Here is a 22,757-nt window from a genome sequence, read left to right on the forward strand (position 1 = left end):
AAAAAAAAAACAAAACCAAAACAAAACAAAACTCCTTTAAAATAAATTTTTTATTTTAAAGTAAACTTATAAAATTTTGATTTTTTTTTATAATATAAAATATCATTAGGAGGAAAATAAATTTAAAAGAAATATTGCAATAAAACAATCAGGGTTTTATTTAATTTATGGGTTGAAAGTTGAAACCCCTAATCTACCAAATTGAATACCATACATGTTCACTTAGAAAAATGCTAAAATGACGTTCTGGATCATCATCCTTTGTCTCTTCCTAAGCTAGAAAACAAATTAACCAGATGATGTCAACCCTTTGATCAGTGACGGATTGGATCACATCATATATGCCATTATTGACTTTTCCTATTAAGAAGTACTATTTCTTCGTAATGAAATGATTTATCCCAACATCATATGATATATTAAGCAATGATTAATTTATACTACAACTATTTATATATGTTGATTAATTTAATTACATAATATACCTACCTTCTTCCTATTCTAAAAGAGAGCGTATAGTTGTGTGACACATCATCACAAGCTCCGTTTTTATTATGGGAAAATGATTTATGTGGGGTAGCATCCCTCCTACGTTCATACACATAAGATGCGAAATGACTGTTTTATTCCAATAAAATGCAAAATGATACCTATGTTGATAAAGCCCTCACATGCATGTAGAGACTATAGCTCTCGCACAGGAAACACTTCTTCTTTTATTATTTACGTAGAAAACGACATAACTCCTATTAAGTGTCGAAGGGTTAGCAATGGCCCATACAATGGAGCCTTGTGGAGTGTAGGACCTAAGACTAGGACCAAGCGGTTGACTATTTGTCCATCAGTCTCCATCTAGTCCATTACCTAGAACAGAAGCTTCTATAACTAACTCTTTGTATAGAAGTCTACAAGGGAAAAGAAAAAATTCAAAAAAAATTGGATATGAGAAGAGAGATAAATAAATCCTCATGTCATTATGATCCATAATAGTATCATATGGTATTAATCCAGATCAAAACTTATTACTTAAACCATGGGACTGGCTGATAAGATCGATCAAGCCAAAAAAAAATCTGAATGAAACATATTTTTTTACATTTTAAAGGGTAAAGGTAGAGACGCTAGTGTTCTGTCCAACAATGTGTTTGCCTCTCTTCACCTCCTTGGAAAAGTCCCCCACCTTTGCCACTGATTGAGTCGCTAGCTCCAGGAAAGCTAACGACATGTCCAGCCTCATCTCTTTTTAAATTGTATAAAGTTTAAAAATAAATTGGTGACAAACCAATAGTGTATCGATAAGAATCCAAAACAAATCCAACCGAAATTAGTACCACCTCGTTATCTAGCTTAAATTATATAGACTAAATTGACATTAGAGCTAACAAAATCCAAACTAAACTGGATAGACTAACTAGAACCAATCGAACAAAAATGAACCCTTATCAGGTGGTTTTAGATTAGGGTTCTCTTTTGGGGATCAATTTAAAAATCGGACCAACTGAAATGGAAAAACCAAACCAATAGAAAACCTGGTAAGAAATCAAAAAAGCAAAACACTATTTTTTATGAGAGAAATTTACTATCACTCCCTTACATTTGACCTATATTTACTAAAACTCCCCTATCTTTTACTTTATTTTTTTTCCTAATATTTCGCTGCTTTTAGACTTTTACATTTCTTTCTCCCTTGCTCTTTTAAATACCCAGATTACCCCTCTTTTTCACTTTTAACCTATTAAAATTTTTTTCAAATTGCTTGGTTAAAAAATTGATTAGTTCAAATTGATTGGGAATGAAAATTAATACTTTACATGGGTCCCATTCCACCATTAGAGGGTGGCAAGTTCCTATTAAATCTCTTTTCACTATGGGAAGGAATAAGTGGTCCGTATCAGTATTGGTTGAGAACGATATAGATCCAATATTTTTATCAATTTTTTTTTATAATTTTTTTAATCCCTAAAATCAGGTGTCGCAATCAAGGATTAAAGTATCCGTATCGATCGCCATATCGGTAGGCTAAAATTAAGATACGTATCGGAGAGTATCGTATCGTATCGTATCTAAGATACGCTAAAGATACACACATAAATGGATAGGAAACATTTTTTTAAACACTTTTGCATAAAGAGTTTGTTAAAAAAAGCTATTGATAACATGTATTATGCATAAACACTAAATTAAGGGTATCGTACTAAGAATTCAAAGTTTGTAATTGTCCCATAAATGTAAAATCCTTATTCCCAACTTTGATTTCCACTTTAGTTAGAGAGAAATATGGCTGACAGCAACTTTGAAACAAAAACCCTTCAAAAAATCGTGTTTTTCTGAAAAATTACCCATCTTGGCCATTATATGACCAATACGTACCGATCGATACATACCGATACTCACCGATATATATTGATACTCACCGATACGTACCGATATATATATATATATATATCGATACTCACCGATACGTGCCAATACATACCGATACTCACCGATATGTACCAATACATACCGAAACGTACATTTTACCTCAATTTTATAATTTTCATAGTCGTATCGAGGCATATCGTATCGTATCGATGTGTATTGGTGGTTTATTGATGCATATCGGTATGTATTGTAGGATATATATTGATACGAAAGGATTTTAAAAATTTCATGTATCGTATCGATGTGTATCGTATCGGTCGGCTAAATTTAAGATACGTATCGGAGGGTATCGTATCGGTATCGGAGATACTTAAAACCATGGTCGCAATCCTAACGAAGAATGTAACATTAAATTCGATACTAATCCAAATTAGTGTCGGTTGAGATCGATACCATTCCAATACTGATAAAAAAATAGATTACTAAACTCGTGATGATGGATGAGACAAAAGAAAAAAATAGCAATAATAAACAATAACCTTGATGATGGATGAGACCAAAAAAAAAACTACTAAATAAATAATATCTTTAAGTGACTCAATATTAATGCATTAAATTTTTTTTTGAAAAGGTAAAATAAAAAATAAATAACGGTAAGGAGGAGTTTGAGTTCAGCCAACAAAGCAACATTTAAAATTTTAAACCAAGTAATAATAGAAGGACTGCTGGTTGTTAGTTTTCTTAGATTAGTAAAAGCATGTCTTGAACCAAAATATTTGAAAATTTCTTAATAGGTTACAAGTGAAAAGGAGGGGTAATTTGTGTATTTAAAAAGAGGAAGGGAGAAAGAGATGTAAAATTCCAGAAGTAATGGAGTATTAAAAAAAAAAGTAAAAGGTAATGGGAGTTTTAGTAAATATAGGCCAAGTGTATGGGAGTGATAGTAAATTATCCTTTTTATTATTGGTTTTCAAGTACTTGTGTGTAACATCAAAACCAACTCATACCATAACTGATATCAAACCGATACTATAGTAGCTCAATAAGAGGAAATCAGAAAAACTTAGAAGAATTGAAATCGAATTTCAACTTAATGATTTAATTTTAGTGTGACCTAATACTAAATTGAAATCGATTCAGTAATTCAACATGACCGAACAACTGAACCAAACCAACTTATGCACACCTTTTGTTCACAAGACCAATGAGTGTTTTGTATTTCTCTAAACTCTTTTGTGCCTCTCTCTCCTCAATTTTCCCTCTCCAGCACCCTAGACAGGAGAGGATCCAAATCTTGACAAACACTTGAAGCAGATCCTTTCTAATTGTATTAGAGGTCTAACGCACACACCCTAACATATGGATTTACATCCAAAGATCCTCCCATCCCTTGAATACACATTGGACGCCCTGGCGGCTGGAGAGGATCTGAATCCTACTCCACTTGGTGAATTGTTCCACGATGAGTGTCCTTGTTCAGCTTACGCACCTCTCTCTTCTCTTTTCTACTACGGCAGCGCTGACAGATTCTCTGACAGCTGTTTTTAGTTTTTGACTTTTTGTTTGGTAAACATTTTAGTTAGTTAACTCTTTTTTTTTTTTTTTTTTATGGTTAGAGTAGTTAGTTATTGACTCATGATTTTAAAATGGAGAGAATGTACGATTTTGCGCACTGCCGTGGTTGGCAGTTGGTATTAGATTCTGTGCAGGGTTCTGACTAGACGGTCCCGTTAAATCACGCAACCTCAGTTTAAGAATATCCCATCATTCTTACGGATTCTAACCGCGTATGATGAGATGTTGGCCCCATCACCCCTCAGTCTCCGTTCCGTCCGATCTCAAATTCCTTCCCAACCAAGAGAAGAATATCACCATCTACTATGATTTTCAAGCGTTGGATTGGAATCTTATCACTGTTACAGAATATCCTTAAAGGGGTATTTCTCTTTACCGGTTCTAGGGTTCTCGATCAGACGGTTAAAAAAGCAGGTTAATAACAAGTGTATTAAAATAATGATTAAAACTGCTTGTGTCGTGCGCGTGAATGGTGTCGTTTAGTGGGGAGAGGAGGAGATGGGGGAGGTAGGGAGGTGGCTCTCCGGTGGTGACTAGTCTCAAGATTTCAAGTGAACCTGGAGAAAGCCCCAACCATCTCTTCCACTGATCCTTAAAGACTTAAACCCAGCCATGCGATTCTTGATTTCATGGAGGATAGGGCGGTAATTTTACGAGCTCTGAATGTCTGGCGGAGGAGCCATGCGATCAGATTTTTTTTTTTTTTCTTTATAAATACGGTCACGGGCTCACCGCTCGTCATCCTTTCCTTTCTATCGTCCCTTTCTTTCTGTTCTTCAAGCTTTCACCAGGTACGGAAAATCTAGAACTGGGTTAATGCTTGTTCTTCTTTTTATGGGTTGTGTATGAATGCAGAGCTTGTTTGTTAGGAACTTAGACTGATTTTTCTGATTTTCATGTTTTTCACCCTTTTTTTTATTGCATACCCAGTTTGAAATAATCTCTCTCTGCAATTTGGTGAACTTTCTTAGAATGAATTTCTTCTTTGGACAAGCCATTTTCAATTTAATATGAGAAGAGGGTTTGCTCTCTCTGTTTGAATCCTTCAAGACCACCACTATCTCCTCCTTTATACTTCCTCTCTCATTCTGCTGAAGCTTCTCCAGGGGGAGAAAAAAAAAGACCACTTCTTGTTGATATTTGTGAACTGGGTATATGTTTATGTGAATTTTTCAGGACTGATTATGTTTGAAATTTTGATGCTACAGAATCTGAGGTTTTTTTTTTTTTTTTTTTCATTCGGAGAAGCCCTTTTTTCTTTTCAAAAGGAGATTTTGGGAGATTCTCTATCTTTTCCTTCTATAATCGGTGTTGGGTTTCTTTGTTTTCATCTTATTCTCTCTTACTAATTCTACCTTGCATATCTCACCCCTTCAATCGTGGCTCAAAATCAATTTTTGAACCTTTAGTCATCGATCTGTGCAGTTCGGCGAGTTTTGTAGAATGACTCCCCTTCTTATATACTTTTTTGGGTATTGGATTTTTTTTTTAATCATTAATGTTTGAGCATTTGTCCTTCATGGATGCAGGCAAGGTCTTGAGAACAGATTAGACGGAGCTTCCACTGAGAAGCTGTTGCGTTTATCACTCTGGCCGACTCTCCAGTGAAGTCTTCTCGCACCTTCAGGGAGGTGTGGCTTCGATCAGAAGGCAGTGTTGTTCCCTTCCTTTCTGCTCCTTTGTTCTTCCATTGTACTCGGTCTCTGGTTTGGCATCTCCCCATTGATTACGGCTAACCTTCGCATCATTCTTCTTCAATGTAACCATTACTTTGTTTAGGTTTCCCTTTGCTGTCTGTTATATCTCAGTTTTTAGCCATTACAGATGTAAATATCCTTAAGACAGAATTCTAGAGAGGAGAAGAAGAAGAAGAAGAAGAAGTAAGAAAGAAATAAAAAGAAGCTAATCTTTTGTGTTCTTTGTTGGGTATTCTAACAAAAACCAGTATCCTAACTGAAATGGCCAAATTCAGTTGTTTCTCCCTGCTAGTTGGGTGGAAGAAGAAATCCAAGGTGAGAACCAGTAGTGTTCTGAATTTGGTGTTCTCTGTTATTCTTTCACTACCCGAGTTTTGTATCTGATGTTGTTTTCTTATCTTCTTGTCTTGTTTGCTCTCAGGTTGTGGAGGAATGCCCAGAACTTGTTCATAGAAAGGGGCTTGGGACCCCAGAAGAAAAACTAAAACTCCCAGTAAAATCATCCGAGCACGACGAGTTGAAATCAACTTCTTTCAGTTTCTCAGCTCCCTTTGGTATCCAGGAAAATTCTACCTGCAAGGTGAAGGTGCTCAGTGATGAGAGGGTTTTTGGGTCTTCTGAAGTAGCTCAGGTAGAATATGAAGCGGAAGATGAGCATGACGAGAACTTGTCTATTAGGAGGGATTTCTCAGACTTTGATCTTCCAGCTCATGAATCTGAAAGAGGAGGAGAAGTGCATCACTTAACTAACAGAAAAATTGCCTCTGTCGATTTAGTTGATCGCGAGATGGACTCTCAGTCGGAGAGAAATGTCGATCTGGGTGTTGAATTTATCCAAAGTGGTCATGTTAGTGATCCTGGGATTTGCAAAGCAGAATTCTGGACTTCTCCTGGACTTCAACGCTCGTGCTCCAACCTTGAAACAAGGGAAGTACTGAAGAAGATGGCTGATGGGCTGCCTCCTTTAAAATATCATTCCTTCAAACACTCGCAGAGTTTTACGTCTAGTAAAAACAAGGAATTTAATGCAGGAATTCAAGGCAGCCCAGAATCAGTGATGACTCCTCGCAGTGCAGACAGAGTGATGCTGAGGAAGCAATCTTCAAGCCAAATTCTCCCTTCCAGAAGTAGAAGACTCTGGTGGAAGCTGTTTCTCTGGAGTCACAGGAACCTGGAGAAGTCACGGAGCATGAAAACACGGCCACTATCCACTTTCCGCACTTCAAACCAGAAAGGTGGGTATTCCTCAGATACTCTAGAACCAAACCAGGCCAAGGAGTTGGGCTACATGGAATCACCTGGATCAATCACTGGAGAATCCAGAAACAACAGCCCAAACTGGAACAAGAAGTTTCACAGTGGAGCATCTGGCTTATGGCCCCAGAACCAGTGGGTTGCTTTTTCTACAGGGTCTTCATCCATGACAAGAGTTGATCAGTGGGTAAACAGCCTTGAGACCCAACCACCTCTTCCAGTCAATGCTGAAGACATGGCCGATGAAGATATCACATTTCCGCCTTCTCCTGATGCATCTCCAGCTAAAAGCACAAGTAATATGAACCACTGGTCTAATAATGTCTCAGAGGAAGTTTTATACGCCAACAATTTGATCCAGTCTCTGAATTCTTCCTCAACTGTAGCCCATATCTCTGGTATGGGTCTGAAAGTCATCCCTCCAATTTCAGGATTCTCAAGTCTTCGATCTGTCAACTTATCAGGAAACTTCATAGGTATCACATTGAATCAAAATTATTATTAGCTAAAAGTTCAGATGGTTGTTATGAACATTGGCAGCACTAATTTATCTGTTTTGTTGTCTGCTTCTATTTGCAGTCCATATTACTCCCGGCTCACTACCTAAGGGCCTTCATGCCCTGAACTTGTCCAGAAACAAGATTGTCGCCATTGAGGGCCTCAGAGACCTGACTCGGTTGCGAGTACTCGATCTCAGTTACAACCGGATCTCCCGAATTGGCCAAGGTAAATGTTACCAGCAAACCTTTTCTGGCTTTATATTGGCCTTTTTTTTCAACTCCTATCTTCTTTTCTCTGTTCCATCCTTCACATTAAGGTTGCATTTTCGGTCCCAGCTTTCTCTACCAACCATGGATAGAACTGTTGCCTAGTTGGACCTTTAAATTCTTTCTAATCTTAGTAACCAACATGAACAAATTAAATAATTCTACTGCATCAAAGAAATGAGATTTATTCAACTCAACTCAGCCTTGTACCTACTATTTGGGGTCAGCTACATGAATTCTTTTGCAAGCAAGAAATCAAGGCTTAAGAAAATGTAGCTGGAGCATGGCACCACCAACACCTTATTATCGCCACTTTACAAATTGATGGACAATTGATGTACACTCATTGCATTTAAGGTGTCTGAGGCACCATATGAGCTAATGATGCTAATGAGCCTTCTTGCTTTAACCGTTGTTAGGGCTGGCAAACTGTGCACTCATCAAAGAGCTCTATCTGGCTGGAAACAAGATCAGTGATGTAGAGGGGCTACACAGGCTCTTGAAGTTGACGGTCCTGGATCTAAGCTTCAACAAGATAACCACAGCCAAAGCACTTGGGCAACTAGTGGCGAACTACAACTCCTTATTAGCTCTGAATCTGTTGGGCAATCCAATCCAGAGCAACATTGGTGAAGACCGGCTTCAGAAGACGGTTACTGGAATCCTCCCACCACTATCTTACCTGAACAAGCAACCCATCAAGCCACAAAGGGCAAGGGAGGTGACCACAGCCCTTGGGGTCAATGAATGGGCCTCTCGTAGGAAAGCACTGAAACGAGTGAGAACAGTTGGATCTTCATCCAGCAGGCATAAGAGCAGTGTTGCTGGGACTGGACAGAAAACCAGCCATAGATCAAAGAAAACTCACCACCACTCCCCCCCAAGACCGAAATTGTCATCACATACTTCTTTCCAGTAGGAAGTTTCCCCTTCTTGGGAATTATGGTTAGGAATGTGTCTTGGTTCAATATTAAAGGAATGTGTCTTGGTTCAATATTAAAGCTCATGCTGCCAGTGTGAAGATCTGGGTTCGAGTCTCTGAGAGCAGTTACCTCTGCAAAATATTGCTGAAGGTTCAGAACGTCTCTGGTCCACCCCTCTTGCAGCCCTGTGGAAGTGGAACTCCAGCAGCCCTTCGGGGATTATTCAAGTTGTGTTTTATATTGATATTTTAATTTTTGTGTTGTTTTTGTTGAAATTTGTTTTAATGAATAATTCTAATCAAAACTTGAGATTCAGTTAGAGTTTGATTTAATGTCAAAAACAGTTGCGTTTCTTAGATCAGGAGTTGGAAACAGCCTCTCCTCTTAAGCAGGGGGTAAGGCTGTATACACTTGCCCCTCCCAGGCCCTGTAGTAGCAGGAGGCCTCATGCACTAGGTTGCTCTTTATACATAGATCAGAAGTTGGTAGCTATTGCACACAAGGTGGAATATTTATTGCATCAAATTTCATGGTTGGGCTGAAAAATTCCATCTTACCATCAGATTTCGACACAGATAGACCAAAGCTTACAACTGTTTTGTTGTGGGAACCTTGTTTTTGATAGGTTAACTGTAACTGAACCCATGACCTGACCCTTTTTTGTTGTACAGAAACCTGATTATTCTAGTTGTGTTTGAGTACATCTTGGACTTAAAGATTTAATATCCCAATTGCTTGGTTGAAATTTTAAGGCTGAGGATGTGCAACATCTGGAATGTGGAATCTGATGTCCTAGAAGAAGATTTTACACTTCTCTTTCACTTCTCATTTTCTTTAAACAATTCAAATGACTAAGCTCGGAACTGTTGCAGAAAGGCAGATTATCACCGTAACAAACTATAGTGTGTGTTGGAGTTATGGCCGATGGTTAGCTATTTTGGTTGAATCGCTGTGAATAGTATACTTTCAGCAATCAATCGTATTGGTATCTAACCGTATTGGATCGATTCGAGATAAAAAGGAACATTTTTTTTATCCTATCAATTGATCTGTATTAGCTTAGTATTGGCATCGAGTCTGGCTGAGACAAATATGTATCGACCGATGAGATACTGAAATTTAAAACCGTGGTCATGTTAGTGTAGTGGTTATTGCAAGAAAAGATAAATTGGGTTCTTCCTACTCATCAAGGAGTTTAGGGTGATGCAAAAAAACTGCATCCTTTAACCCGGTTTGTAATACATGACATAATATGATAGGGATTTGAAGTCGGTTGAAAATAAAACTTGATTCCTAGCTACCCATAAAAAGTAGACAGCAAGTGCCATTAAACTTCAGAAGAAATGATGTATCTGATTTGGATGAGTCAGTATGATGAAGAATGGAATGGATCAAATGAACAATGTCCTCTTCAGATATGTATTCATTTCGTAATCCCAAGTGTCTTGTAGCTCAAATCCTTTCAGAGACAACAACAACAATAACATCCAAAACCTTATCCCAACTTAATGGGGTCGACCACATGGAAATTCCAAGCAAAGACAAGTGCGAGGATCTACGCAAAAAGATTGACGGTGCCAACTGTCAACCTGACATAGCACTTTGGGGGCATAGGACTACATGTAGGCATCACTTTGGGCACAATTGGCACACGGGCAACATTTTGGGCCATTTGGGGCATTCAAACAAGCACACATATAAGAAATATTTAGGGGCATAGGAATACATATAGACAACATTTTGGTGCATGCATGTAGGCACACTTGGGCAACATTTAGTGACACACATGTAGGCAACACTTGAGGGCAACCATGTAGGCAACACATTTATGCAACACACACACACACACTTAGGCAACATTTGGGGGGCATGCATAGGTACATGTAGACAACACTTGGGGGCACGCATATAGGCATACTTGGGCAACAACACTTGGGGGCACGCATATAGGCATACTTGGGCAACACTTGGGGGCATGGATATAGGGATACTTAGGCAACACTTGGGGGCATGCATATAGGCCAGACAAAGGTAACATTTTGAGGCATCTCTCTTCCTTACGTGGACAACATTTGGGGCATTCAAGAGCACGCATAGGCACATGTAGGAAACACTTAGGCAACACTTGCGGCAGTAAAGCAAGCATGCATTCCTTGACAATGGAAAGCCAGGGGAAGCCTCTAGAAGGTACGAGGTAGAATTGCAAAGATTTGGGGAAAGGAAACAAGAAGGGGGACGAATCGATTCAATAAAAGTTGAATTCTTTTAAAGAACTCACAAGACGAGAAGATGTCAATCAGTTTTGACTTGTTTTCGACAAAACAAACCAGCAGTGTCAACATTAAGCCATTTAGAAAGCTTGGCCATACTAGGCAAACCCCCAAAAAAATAATTTGAAATTTGGGTGAATTCTAAGTTTCTGAGACCGAAATCTTGGACATATGAAATCCATGGATCCTTCCAGATATCTATTGAAGTTCCCATCATCAATTCTCACAATTTAAATAAAAAAATAAAATAAAAATAGGTAAACTACTCAAAAATGTTGTTCCACACCCAAGACACAACCACCCCCCCCCACCCCCTTCATTTTTTCTTTAATTTAAAGAAGGATCCAACAAGGATTTGTTCGAAAAAACACATTATGAGGGTTTTGAAACAACCACCATCTTAATCCAAGTAACAAGGCTTTATTATGAGTCAAGCTGTCCCTACTTCCCAAACCTTTATAAAAGTTAGGTTGACCAGCTAATTATGAATATATAAACCATTACAGTAAACCAAAAATGCCGGCTAATCACCTAATGTATGCATATAAGCCTCAGAGATGCATAGGTTCTATACACAAAGAAAGAGAAACAGAGTATACAAAACAAAAACAAATATACTAAAATCTAAAACCAATCCTGGACAAAATTTTATATTGCTCACACTAGATTAAAATGGTAGGAACTCTTACATGCAATTTAAATTCACAAAAGGAAGAAAAAGAACTTTCTAAGATAAAAGAACAAAAATTTTCTGCACTTGTAATGCATGCGAACTCCCAAAATTAGTATAAGACAAACAAAAAACAGAACCTGCAAATGGAAAGGCCAGGGACTGTAAGGAAGCTGATTAGAAACGAGCTTTTCGTTTTCGAGCAGTATACTTGGAATCAAGGGGTACAGCATCCCCTTTTCTCCTCTTCTGCTCCTTTTTGTTCAGAACCCATTGTCTCCCCTTTACTTTCTTTGTCAGTTTCAGTTTTTTCCTTGGCCGATGCCTTTCTGAAATGCAGACCTGAGGTCCACAAAGAAGCCAAATGTCATTCTAAAGATGCTTAGAAATATGGAATGAATGATGTTGCTGCTTTAAAAAGTCCATTCAATCTCTTCTCTATGAAGGGAAGTCCATTGTTATTGATTTTCAAGTAAAAATAAACCAGCACATCAAAAGGTCAACATTATTGAGAGAATTCATATCTACAGTTCAACAAAATACTGGGAAACTAACAAGAAGAACCTAGCGATATTTTTGATATATTTGACTGAACTCTCCATGTTTGCTTGAATTCCTTTACTAATATAATTTTAGTTATTCACCAAAAAAGTATGAGCCCCTGTTTTATATATGATCAGATGATGCCAGTTCTCATCAATCAAATTATAATGGGTTGAAAGGACAAACAGACAACCAAACAGATAAAGTATTTCACAAATGGCAATGATCACTCTCATAAGATAGCAAGCACTGTCTTTGAAGAAATGCTAACAAATAGAGAAACATTACCCAGAAGCGTAAGAAAATACCCAATGTAGAGAAAACTTCACAACGAAAACTTACTGTTTGATTTTCTTCATCTTCACTATCTTCATCAGAGCAACTATCTCCATCTTCACCTTTTCCGCTTGGAAGAGCCGTGCTTACAGAAGGTGGACCACAAGAAAGGACAAGGTATTCCTTTCTGCTCTTAGAACTGTTTTGAATATAATTATCCTAAGGTTAGTTAATCATATAAAAAGGCTGGAGGAAGTCCAGTCCAGTCACACATCAACGTTTTGAGTACAATATTCCGCGCAGTTTCAGCTAGGACTCTAGCAATGGATGCCAATCAAAAATGATTTCTCATGACAATTTCACTCAGGCTCGGAAAATAGGTCAAAAAAAATAGATTCAATTTTTGGTGGGGAGGACATTGTTACGGGAAAGGAAAATGAGGTGATAACACCAAACTCTCCAATCTACCGATACAAATAGGCACATAAAGTGGGGTGATCCATCATTCCCCTGGCCCCACCTAGAGAAAAGTCAATATTCCAAACTGACATGTGCCAAATTCCTGTGTATTGGCATGCCATTTTCTCGCCATCTTTGTGAACTACAGGTGAGGTCTGCACAAGATATCATTAAATGACCTTCAGCTTATGGGAGTAAAATCAACATGAAGCTTATCATCTTCATATAGTGCCAAGAGTAAACTATCCTGAGCTTCTGAAACTAAAAATCTACTCCACATAATGAAGCCAAAAGATAAATTCAATACCAGCCTATCAAATATCTAGCATACCTGTGAGGGTAGTCAACCACCACACCACCCGCAAACCCAGCACGCATTGCAAAACCCAGGATCAACTCTCGTTGTGCGACGTTTTCAGGATACACTTGTAATACGGCTCTTGCTCCCCTTGCAAGGCATCTATACAACGATCCAAAGAAAGCCCTGTGGAGATGTCAAACCAAGTTCAACAACACAGCTATGCAACACATCTTGATAAAAATAACTTGTGTAACAGCAAAGACATACTTCAATCTTAATTTTGGATTGTGAGACTTCTTATCTGCATTGCATAGCCACTGCTTGTAAGAAAACCAAGAAGGATATCAAACTTGATGATTAAGAAATAAAGGAAGAAAGTCTTCTTGTATAACCTACTATTAGGAACAACTATTTAACATCTTAAGTTCCCACTGACACAAACAGTTTAGTGTTTTGTGAGCAAGGTAGATAAGTAAAATGAACATTAATGCATCTTTTATGAAGCACATTGAATTTGCAAATTAAAGGAAATAATGTGGAGGACTAACCTGAACAGCTGAGATACTAATTGCTCCATCAATAACACCAGGTCGAAGTCCTAAACCCTGCAACATACTCAAGCATAAATCATGCTGCTGTATCCATCTCCTAATAATTTATCAGTAGATGCTTCAGAAAATAGTCTTCTAAGCAGAATTGCAAGTGTTCCAGATTATCATTGTAAATGAAATTAAAAAAAGAACAATTAATGCAAGAAGCCACATCATTTTCAGCATTAAAAGGCCTTGTGGTGGATACTTGCCAGCCAATAACAGCCTGGGTTTCTGAAGCAGTAGATTTGGGCCTCAATTTAAGAACCTTAAGCCTTACTAGACTTTATTTTGTCCATAATAGGCTATACAGGTCTTGGGCTTAGCGTTTTGGTTTTTAAGTTGTAATGGAAAAATATTCCATTAGGACTTGAGTTGGGCTAAATTTGGCCCATATTGGTTGGGCTTATTATAAACCCAACACTCAGGTTGGGCTTATTATAAACCCAACACTCAGGTTGGGCTTATTATAAACCCAAAGCGCTTAACTGGCCATGTTGGTTGGGCTAAATTTGGCAGTCTAAGCCCAGATAGGAGTTTAAAGGGCCTAAGTAGGACTTGATTCCGTATGCTGGGCCTTTTACGTACATGGGACAACGTTGTAATTGGCCTTATAATAAACCCAAAACTCAGGGACGAAGTAATGTTAGTAATTGTTAAGAGTTGAGCAGGTAGGTTGAGCAGGCTGCAAGTAATTGACTTTAAGTGCTATAGGAGTCGACTTCCATATTTTATTATTTTTCTATTAAATTCCTGTAAATGGGCAATTTTTCAGTACGCTGAATCCTAGAGTGAGAAGTGTTGGTCTTTATAAAGGGGGGATAAATTTTATTTGGTTTTGAGGTTGCTGCCAAGATACTAGGTATGTATGACTCCTTTCCACTTCTTCTATATTTTCTGTCTATTGTGCTTCTATCTTTCTCATTTCCTCTCTTCCCCTCTTCTTATCTTCTAGTTTAATTCATCCATGCAATTCTGATCAGCAAACAGAATTACTGAATACACAGCCATGAACCTTCTTTCCCTATTTATTTTACATCCAATGTTGATTCTTTATTGGATTTTGAATCTGACATTGAAATCAGAATCCTTTTCCGTGTCTTGATCTCTTCATTGGCTTTAATATTTTTAGTAAAAGTTTCCATACCTGCAGGCTCATTCACCTTGCCTACATCAAAGAAATAGTAACAAGCAAGGAAAATTGATGGCCTAATGCACGCACCATGTTGAATTTTAGTTCGACGACAAAATAAAATTATAAAATAATGGGCGAATGAAAATTAAAACAGTTAGATGTCAAAACAATTGTCGAACAGAAAATGTACCTGACCCATGTCGGCAAGCAAAAGATCTCCTTCAACTTCACGCTCCAATGCAACATCTGAAAGTGGAAAACAGTTTGAAAAGGCAATATCAAGAAGAAGAATAAACACGTAAAGGAAACAGTTGGCTTGAAGTTTAAGCTAAACAACATACTAAGCATTGACTCTGAAATATCTAAGCCAATCCATTGATGACCACTCTCAGATAATGTCTCTCCACTCAGTCCTGATCCACAACCTAAAATGTAAAGAAAACAAAAATACATTCAAAATTAGCTCGGTAAGTTGCATCCAATCTTCAGTCAACAATAATGCTTTGTCCCAAAAAGAAGATCCAAAAACAAAGTCATGAGTTCATGGCTAGTCATCGTGGATGCCCAACAACAATTTCAGGGGGCGAAAAACCAAATAAACAGCAGTATGGGGATGGGGGAGGGCAATCAAACTGACATGGTCATAAAAGATTTGAGTCTAAGCCCACATATAGCTTAATTTTCTGAAGCCTAACACTTGATCAAGCTTGTAGTACTCAACTGTAGCTTTACCATTATCAGACAGTGCATAGTGACTCAACAAGCTCTATTTGCTTCCCACTGAAGTTTGAACAATTAAAATGCCTATGAGCTATGACAAACAATTTCTGAAAATCATTTCCAACATAAACAATAGATGATGCAGATTCATCATTGAAATGGGCTTATTTTATTAGGAAAAAGTCTAGTGTTGCATTTTCTACATGTTGGGCCTTTGGTCCATTGGGTTTTTAATGTAATAGGCCACTTTCGTGGGTAGTAAGCTGCATACGAGATTTCCTTTATTAGTTAGTTTTATTTCATGTTAATTTGTTTTGGTTCACTCCAATTGAACCATGGTCCAATGTTAATTCAATTAAAGTTGTCCTTAATTATTTATTTCATTGTCATGAGTCAACCTCAAACTTAAGTCATAGGCATGTTGGGAATTAAAAGTTTGACTATGTCATTGAGTTAGTTTCCTTAGTATGTCAGTTTCCTAGTCAATTTAGGTTACCTTATTAGTTAAGGATTGGGTTAAAAGTTTGACTATGTCGTTGATAATGCCTTTCCTTTTAGTGTTCAAGTCTGTCATTTAGTTTTCTATACAAGTTTGTAAAGGGGAAAAACATTTTACATGAATTTTGATGAATGAATAGGCTATTGCTGGTCTCCTTCTTCATTGATGAAGAATCTCTTGTATTGATTAAGAAACCCCTTGTGTGTGATCAAAGTAGTTTGGTGCTTGTCCAATCGAACACCTTGCGAAGTAAAGCCTAGGTGGATTGCTCTACCGTTCGTGTTCTGAATTTACTGACGTGTTACTGGAAATGCTGATTATTATATTTATTACATCTCCAGAATTCTGCCATTGACAAGTAAGTTCAAGTTCTGAGAATTTTCTGCAACTAGAACATCTGGTTCTTGAAGGTCATATGCAAGACATTTTTTGCATGAAATTTGTTTAGAGCAATCTGACCATTAGAATCCTTCAATATTTTGATCGTCATCTACCCAATTCATGAACTCGATTCCAATTTGGTACAACTCTGACCCCTTGATCTGGAATTATTTAAGACTTCCTACTCTGCCCTTATTGCTTAAACTTGAATTCTGTCTTCAGTTTCGTAAATCAATTTACTGGTTTTTGTGATCTGTTTTTACTGATATTTATACTCTGTAATCAGAATTGAATGTTCAACATATTTCTGTTCTCTGATTTCTATTCTGGTGTAGGAAATTACTGTTCTACCCTTTTCCTAGAGTCGCTAAGATTGGTTCATATTTTCTAGTCTACCATTAGATCAGCCCAGATTTTCATCAAGTATGCTACCCTATGTTTATGAGCTCGATTGAAGTTCTAGCCTTTTCTTACTTGTTGCTTAGCTGCCAATATAATTCCCTTTAAACTGGATTGTTCTTTCAATAAAGATCTTATCTTTTGTTGGTGTACGATATCTTATATTCCGTCGCAATTTAATCCAGGGAGTATTGGTGCAGACACCCCGACAGAACAGAACGGCAGTCCCGCTCGAATTTTTTATTTGAGAGCAGTTTTGTACTGTCCAGATTAGGGTTTTTCGCTATATATTTGTAGCGAAGTTTTCTTTCTCTGTAATGCAAGCAATTCTGAGAGGTGTGAGGACGAGCACTGTAACCCTACTCTTCATTGATAGTGAAGCAGAATCTCATCTCACTGAGGACGTAGGCAATCTTTCCGAACCTCAAAAACCTGTGTGCATTGTTTGTTCTTATTTTTCCATTACCTTCTACATCGTTTTTAGGATTGTGTTTCTACATCTTTTGGTACTGTTTTGTCTTCCTCAACTTTTCAATAGGCAATAAAACATAAATAGACAGGAAGGTAATAAATTACCTATATCAACCAGAAGTCTAGGCACTCCATCATCAGGCAATGCAAGCAGCTCCAGTGCTCTCTCTGAAAGTTTTGCCTTTTAATAATTTCAAAAAAAAAAAAAAAAAAAAAAAGGTGTTCAAAATTCATCAATTTATCATTCACATTTTAAAAACTAAAAGAAAAGAAATGAAGAAACATAATGAGAAGATCACCTGGATTTCCATTATACGAGAAGAAGAGGTATACTTGCGAGCCTCAACATCATTATAGAATATCTCGGGAGGTGCTTGTAACTCGGGTCTCAACGACATCTCTTTCGATTTTCTATTAAAGCAGAATCACAGTTTCAGATATAACCTATGCATCTTGAAACATTATAATAAGGATAACAATTCAAGAGAAAAAACTAAAATGCCCAAAAGAAAAGGAGAGAACCCTCACAACATAATAGAAGAAGGTAGTCAAAGCTCAAAATAAGGACTGATTCAAGGGAAAGATAAGAGCACTAGTAGAAAGCAACAACTAAAACCATGCTTTCTAAGTGACCATTTATTAAATAAGTATTTGTAACGCCCCGGCCCCATTAACCTTGTACAATATTGTCCTTTTTAGCTCATAGGTCTCAAGGCTTTAAAACACGTCGTGCCATGTTAAGGAGGCTAGAGGTTATTAACTAGCCAAGTAATCTCTCTCTAGGCAATGTGGGACTAAAGTTTGCACACCCTCACCGATCTCCCAAACCCCCTGGTACTTGTCGTATTCTTGGTGAGGACACCTCACCAATTTTTCAGGCGGGTCCGGTACTTGTCATATTCTTGGGTGTCACAGTATTTGTACCCAAAAATAAAAAAATTGAATAAGTATGAACAAAAATAGAAATATGACCCTCAAATAGGGAGAAGCACAACGAGCTAACCCAAAACTGTAACAAATACTTTTTTTTTTTTTGCTAACGAAGGTGTCCAACCCTTTCGTCCAACTAATCCCCTAGACACACATGTACAGCCCCCACACAAGCGAGTCAAGTCAACAACAGCTCCTATGAGAACCATAGAAACCATGGGGCTGGCCCCAGGGGGTGAGGGGAGTCGAACTTAGGATGCATGTTGATTCAGGCATGCTCCCTTGCCAATTGAGCAATGAAAAATTGTCAAGGTCAGTGATTGACGATTAATGATGGATCTATTGTTATTTGTGATGGTTGTTTTGATTCAACTACTAACACTGCTAATTAGGCATCTGTTATTGTATTTCAATCACGACTACTAACAATGATCACAATAGCTGCATTTTATTTCAATGAAGCTTCCCTTCCTCGGCTTCAAAATTCACGGTCTATAGACATCAAGAAAAGCAATTACAACAGTTTTCAATTCACAAACCCGCCAAAAATAAATATCAAATATAAATGACACATTTTCAAGATCAAACAATTTTAAGAAATGCTGGTTTCTGTCAGTACGGAAAATCCTAGGCTTATGATCCGTCTGTCCAATGAATCACGAACCACAACTTAAATCTTCTCCCAAGGGAGATACGATTAAAAATTATGACTATATCCGGCAGTTGTTCTTGAGAAATCGGAGTATCTTAAACACCTAAAAAGATGTCTACAGAATATTTACACAGTAATCCTATAACATACAGAAAGTGGTGAGTTCATCCTTCATCTATTAGAATGAAAACAACAACAGAATTATGTGATATGCATCAAATATCTTGCTAGTAGAAGATTGTGTAACCCATTTTCGTGAGAAGCCAAGAACAATTTAGACGAAAAAAGACAGCTTTCATTAGCAAGGAGAAACTAGAAGCGTAAAGAGGATATTTGCAATTTACCTGAGCTCTGGCGTAAGAGATGAGGCAGCCGCTGCAACAATTCGCAAACTTCGTGGAGGGTCAGAGAAACCCTAGTGGTCTTTTTCTGTTTGGTTTTGATAAAAACTCTCAAGTTGTCTCAACATCACTTTCACTTCCACTCATGGTTCTCAGTATCTTAATCGTATCGATCGTATCGTATTAATATCCGCGATACGTGACCGATCCGAATCAGATATCACCGGAACAGAGGTAAAATCGTAAAAAATAAAAAATAAAAAAAGACTATTTTTATGAAAAGCTCAATATTAACCAATACGATCCAAATCAATATAGTATTAGTATTCGATACCGATAACTAAATCTTTGCTCCCACTTCTAATCCTGAACTCAAACACCATTGTTGTTGTCATTAGGACTTGGGTCTTCTGTGGCTTAGCAGGGCATCTATCGTGCATCCAACGCTTAAAAATGCATTGGGGTGTTTGCAACCATCTTGGGCTCTATACTTGAGTGTTTTTGGACATTTGATGCATGCCATAGAGAAGTTAAATCCCTCTCATTAGTCTCATCCCCAGGTACCCCACCTCAACCCACCCTACCTTGCCACCCACCATGCTTCTTTTCGCGCCAAACGCCCTCTTGCCACCCTACAGCCACGAAAAGAAAAGAAAAGAAAAGCAAGAAAGAAAAGATAAGAGAAAAGAAGAGAAAGAGAAGAAAGTCATAAAAATGCAACCAGTATGCAAAGTCAATTCACCGTTTTAGTAAAATTCTAGGGCTTCTCTGGTCCCAAATAATATTCGAGTTAAAAGAAATCACTTTTTAGTATCGTTTCGAGTATGAACTCTGTATCAGTCAGAAAAAAAAAATCATAAAAAAAAGAACCATAAATAAAAATATTGAATTATATATATATATATATATTGCACAAAATGTAATGAAAATTCCAATAAATGTATACAAATTATTGTAAGAATTCAAAATAAAATCCATACAATATAAAAATTAAGAATAAAATATTCCTGCTAAATTTTGCATAAAAATGTTGAAGAACTAGCATTCCTCAAGAATACTTCTTCTACCTTCAAAGAGTAGAGAACTGTAGCAGAGGTAATGCCTCTGTCGCCAGAAGAACCTGCAGAAACCATGGAGCATGCATGAAAGTGGTGATACTTTCTGTTAACAATAACTTAAACAAGAAAGGTGGAAATGGCCATGGATTACCAAATGGCACATTACCCTAGAAGCCATTTAATTCAACATCTATAAGAATCTCTGGCCGGGTGACCTTAATTGGCTTGTTTGTCCATGGAATACCCTCATAACCTTAAGTCAGATCGATCCTTACGCTGCTCTCAGAAAAGATTAAGTGTAACGAATATCGTCAGCTTCTTCTTCTTGGTCATCAGACAGAGATGGTTGTAGTTGAAGGAAGAAGCCATCACAGAACAGAGTAACCTATTGCCTATGGCTTCTTTCCTTCAACTGCAACCACCTCCATCTGGTGATTGTTTCTTTCCTCAACCTTCAACCTTCGACCCCAACTGAGCGTCCATCAGCCCATAATTTTGCGAAAGAAAAACTCGAAAAAAAACCCATAAAAAAGAGATCTTTCATTCAAGAAATTTCATCCTCAACCGTTTTCTGTTTTACCGTCAACAGCCTCCCTAAATTTGTTTTATTTTGGTTTTCTCTACCAGATTTCTTGCGTTAGAAGTTTGTTGAGAAAGGTTAAGGGTGGAGATAGGGTAGTTGGGGTGTGGACAAGGAACAAAAAAATATGGCAGTTATAAAAGGTGGTTAGGCCAATCTTGGGGAGAGATTCTATTCTAGATTCAAGGAATTTGGAAAGGCAAGGTGTAAGATAAAGAGGTTCACGGTTATGAGAGTAGATACCATTTGTTTTTGAAAATTTTTTTTCTAAACTCATAGATGATGGTTATCCATCATCCTAGGGTTCATAAGCCCCCATAGGATTTTAGTCCCTTCTCAAAGGGGCCCTCTTGGTCCAAAGTAAGGTATGAATGTTGTGACCTTAATATTCTCAGGGTAAGGCTGTGTAATTCTCGTCTCCTCAGATCTTGCACATACGAAAACCTCGTGCACTAATACGCCTTTTTTTTTCCCTAAAGTACCCTCCCTTCCCATTTTCCAAATGAGCTTTGTAGACTTCATGAAAATGATCCTGACCAACATATCTAGTCCTGAATCATTAATCTTTACCTAAAAAAAAAAGGGTGCAAAGTTTTAAGAGATTAGATTACAAAGGTCATTCACTGGAATTTAGTAACAAAGGCAACAGAAACAACAGATCAAGGAAAAATGTTTGTTATAGTGGTTCTCTGGACTAATTCCCCCAGAGCCACTCAGTTGCTTTCACTACAAAATCCTTAACCAGAGTCCAGTCATTTGATTTTATGACAAAGTCATCATCCTTGACTAGTGTTAGTGCTGAGGTGAAGATTCTCCAGACTCAAACCATTCTCCCTTTTCATCATTATCTCGATCTCTTCCACCAACTGAGCTAAGTTCGAATGTTGAAAATAATTTATAAAATCCAAATAAATTCAGAGAAGAGGGTTGTCCACACTGCTACCTTAGAAAGGAAACTGTACACTATCACCATTTATTGGTATGGAAAAAGGTATTAACTAGCAAAATATATATGTGGAGCCATAAAGAGCATGGAAAAGAATTCACACGCCAACAATGTCTGGATATTTTATCCTAAATTGAATAATGAAGAAAGCATTTCTTTGTCAACGGTGAAGAAAACACCTACCCATCCTGGTTTTTAAGTCATCAGTATTTCTATGTTGAAGGTGAAAAAGGTAGTTACTCAAAAACAAAGACAAAAAAAAACCTTTCATTGCTCCTAGCACCCATTCAAGGCCAATGATGGCTAACGATAAAAAAATTCCTCACTCATCGATGCTTGAGGAAAATTTGGTCCCCGAATAATCAGTAATACATGCAATGAAAAGGTGTCACTCCAATCACGCAAGAAGTGACACATTTTCATCGTCGTGGTTGTTTATTTGATTATGATTGGTGTTGTTAATGGGTTTGAGATCATTGTGTTTATGGAGACTAGGACGAAGATCCTTACAACGGTGGCTATTGGAGGGTTTAATGGAAAAGGCGGCGGTGTCGATGCTGGGTATCATCATAGCCGACACCAACGGGGATGTGTGATCAAGCCAGAGCTGTTTTGAGAGCCACCATTTGGGGTTGTATGGTTGACTGAGGAGCCTCGTCCTTACTCTTTTTTTTTTTTTTTGAGAGAAGTGCTTGTTGAGAAGCCAGTTGTTTGGTTTACCATTCCTCCCTACTCTATTGTCATATTGTCACCACCTGCCATGTTTCCACTTATATTGGATGTCGTGCGTACAACATGTGTTTTTGGGCATTGCTAGTTATGCCTATATACTTGCATGGATGACCATGCAATGTGTTGGGCCATATACATACTGTGACACCTAGTGTCTGGCATGTGCCATGCAAATGTCTTTTACGGAGTTACCTCTCCCTCTTATGATGGAGATATTTGTATCC

The 22,757-nt window shown here is 37.7% G+C and overlaps 2 protein-coding genes across 2 annotated transcripts; one reads left to right on the forward strand and one right to left on the reverse strand.

Annotated features, from left to right (window-relative positions):
• The first annotated feature begins 4,616 nt into the window (after nucleotides 1–4,616).
• LOC122071871 lies at nucleotides 4,617–8,936 on the forward strand. Its single transcript, XM_042636325.1, has 5 exons — nucleotides 4,617–4,730; nucleotides 5,469–5,951; nucleotides 6,058–7,366; nucleotides 7,470–7,616; nucleotides 8,077–8,936. The coding sequence occupies exons 2-5, from the start codon at nucleotides 5,898–5,900 to the stop codon at nucleotides 8,574–8,576; spliced, it is 2,010 nt and encodes a 669-aa protein (XP_042492259.1). The 5' UTR covers nucleotides 4,617–4,730; nucleotides 5,469–5,897; the 3' UTR covers nucleotides 8,577–8,936.
• A 2,532-nt stretch (nucleotides 8,937–11,468) lies between these two features.
• On the reverse strand, nucleotides 11,469–19,378 carry LOC122071875 (18S rRNA (guanine-N(7))-methyltransferase RID2-like). The gene is made up of 10 exons (XM_042636335.1): nucleotides 19,221–19,378; nucleotides 17,594–17,705; nucleotides 17,400–17,475; nucleotides 15,166–15,249; nucleotides 15,015–15,070; nucleotides 13,648–13,704; nucleotides 13,367–13,416; nucleotides 13,130–13,282; nucleotides 12,406–12,538; nucleotides 11,469–11,862 (listed from the first exon to the last, which is right to left on the reverse strand). The coding sequence occupies exons 2-10, from the start codon at nucleotides 17,690–17,692 to the stop codon at nucleotides 11,698–11,700; spliced, it is 873 nt and encodes a 290-aa protein (XP_042492269.1). The 5' UTR covers nucleotides 17,693–17,705; nucleotides 19,221–19,378; the 3' UTR covers nucleotides 11,469–11,697.
• Nucleotides 19,379–22,757: the final 3,379 nt, after the last annotated feature.

The sequence above is a fragment of the Macadamia integrifolia genome, chromosome 2 (assembly GCF_013358625.1).
Source record: "Macadamia integrifolia cultivar HAES 741 chromosome 2, SCU_Mint_v3, whole genome shotgun sequence".
In the NCBI taxonomy this organism is placed as follows: domain Eukaryota; kingdom Viridiplantae; phylum Streptophyta; class Magnoliopsida; order Proteales; family Proteaceae; genus Macadamia; species Macadamia integrifolia.

Excerpts from the sequence above, each read along its gene's own strand:
- LOC122071871 (XM_042636325.1), top strand. The coding sequence starts at position 5,898 with ATGGCCAAATTCAGTTGTTTCTCCCTGCTAGTTGGGTGGAAGAAGAAA. Across the intron at positions 5,952-6,057 it reads GGTGGAAGAAGAAATCCAAG|GTTGTGGAGGAATGCCCAGA; the intron begins GTGAGAACCAGT and ends GTTTGCTCTCAG. Across the intron at positions 7,367-7,469 it reads CTTATCAGGAAACTTCATAG|TCCATATTACTCCCGGCTCA; the intron begins GTATCACATTGA and ends TTCTATTTGCAG.
- LOC122071875 (XM_042636335.1), bottom strand. The coding sequence starts at position 17,692 with ATGTCGTTGAGACCCGAGTTACAAGCACCTCCCGAGATATTCTATAAT. Across the intron at positions 17,476-17,593 it reads CTCGTATAATGGAAATCCAG|GCAAAACTTTCAGAGAGAGC; the intron begins GTGATCTTCTCA and ends AATTATTAAAAG. Across the intron at positions 11,863-12,405 it reads AAGATGAAGAAAATCAAACA|GTCTGCATTTCAGAAAGGCA; the intron begins GTAAGTTTTCGT and ends TGTGGACCTCAG.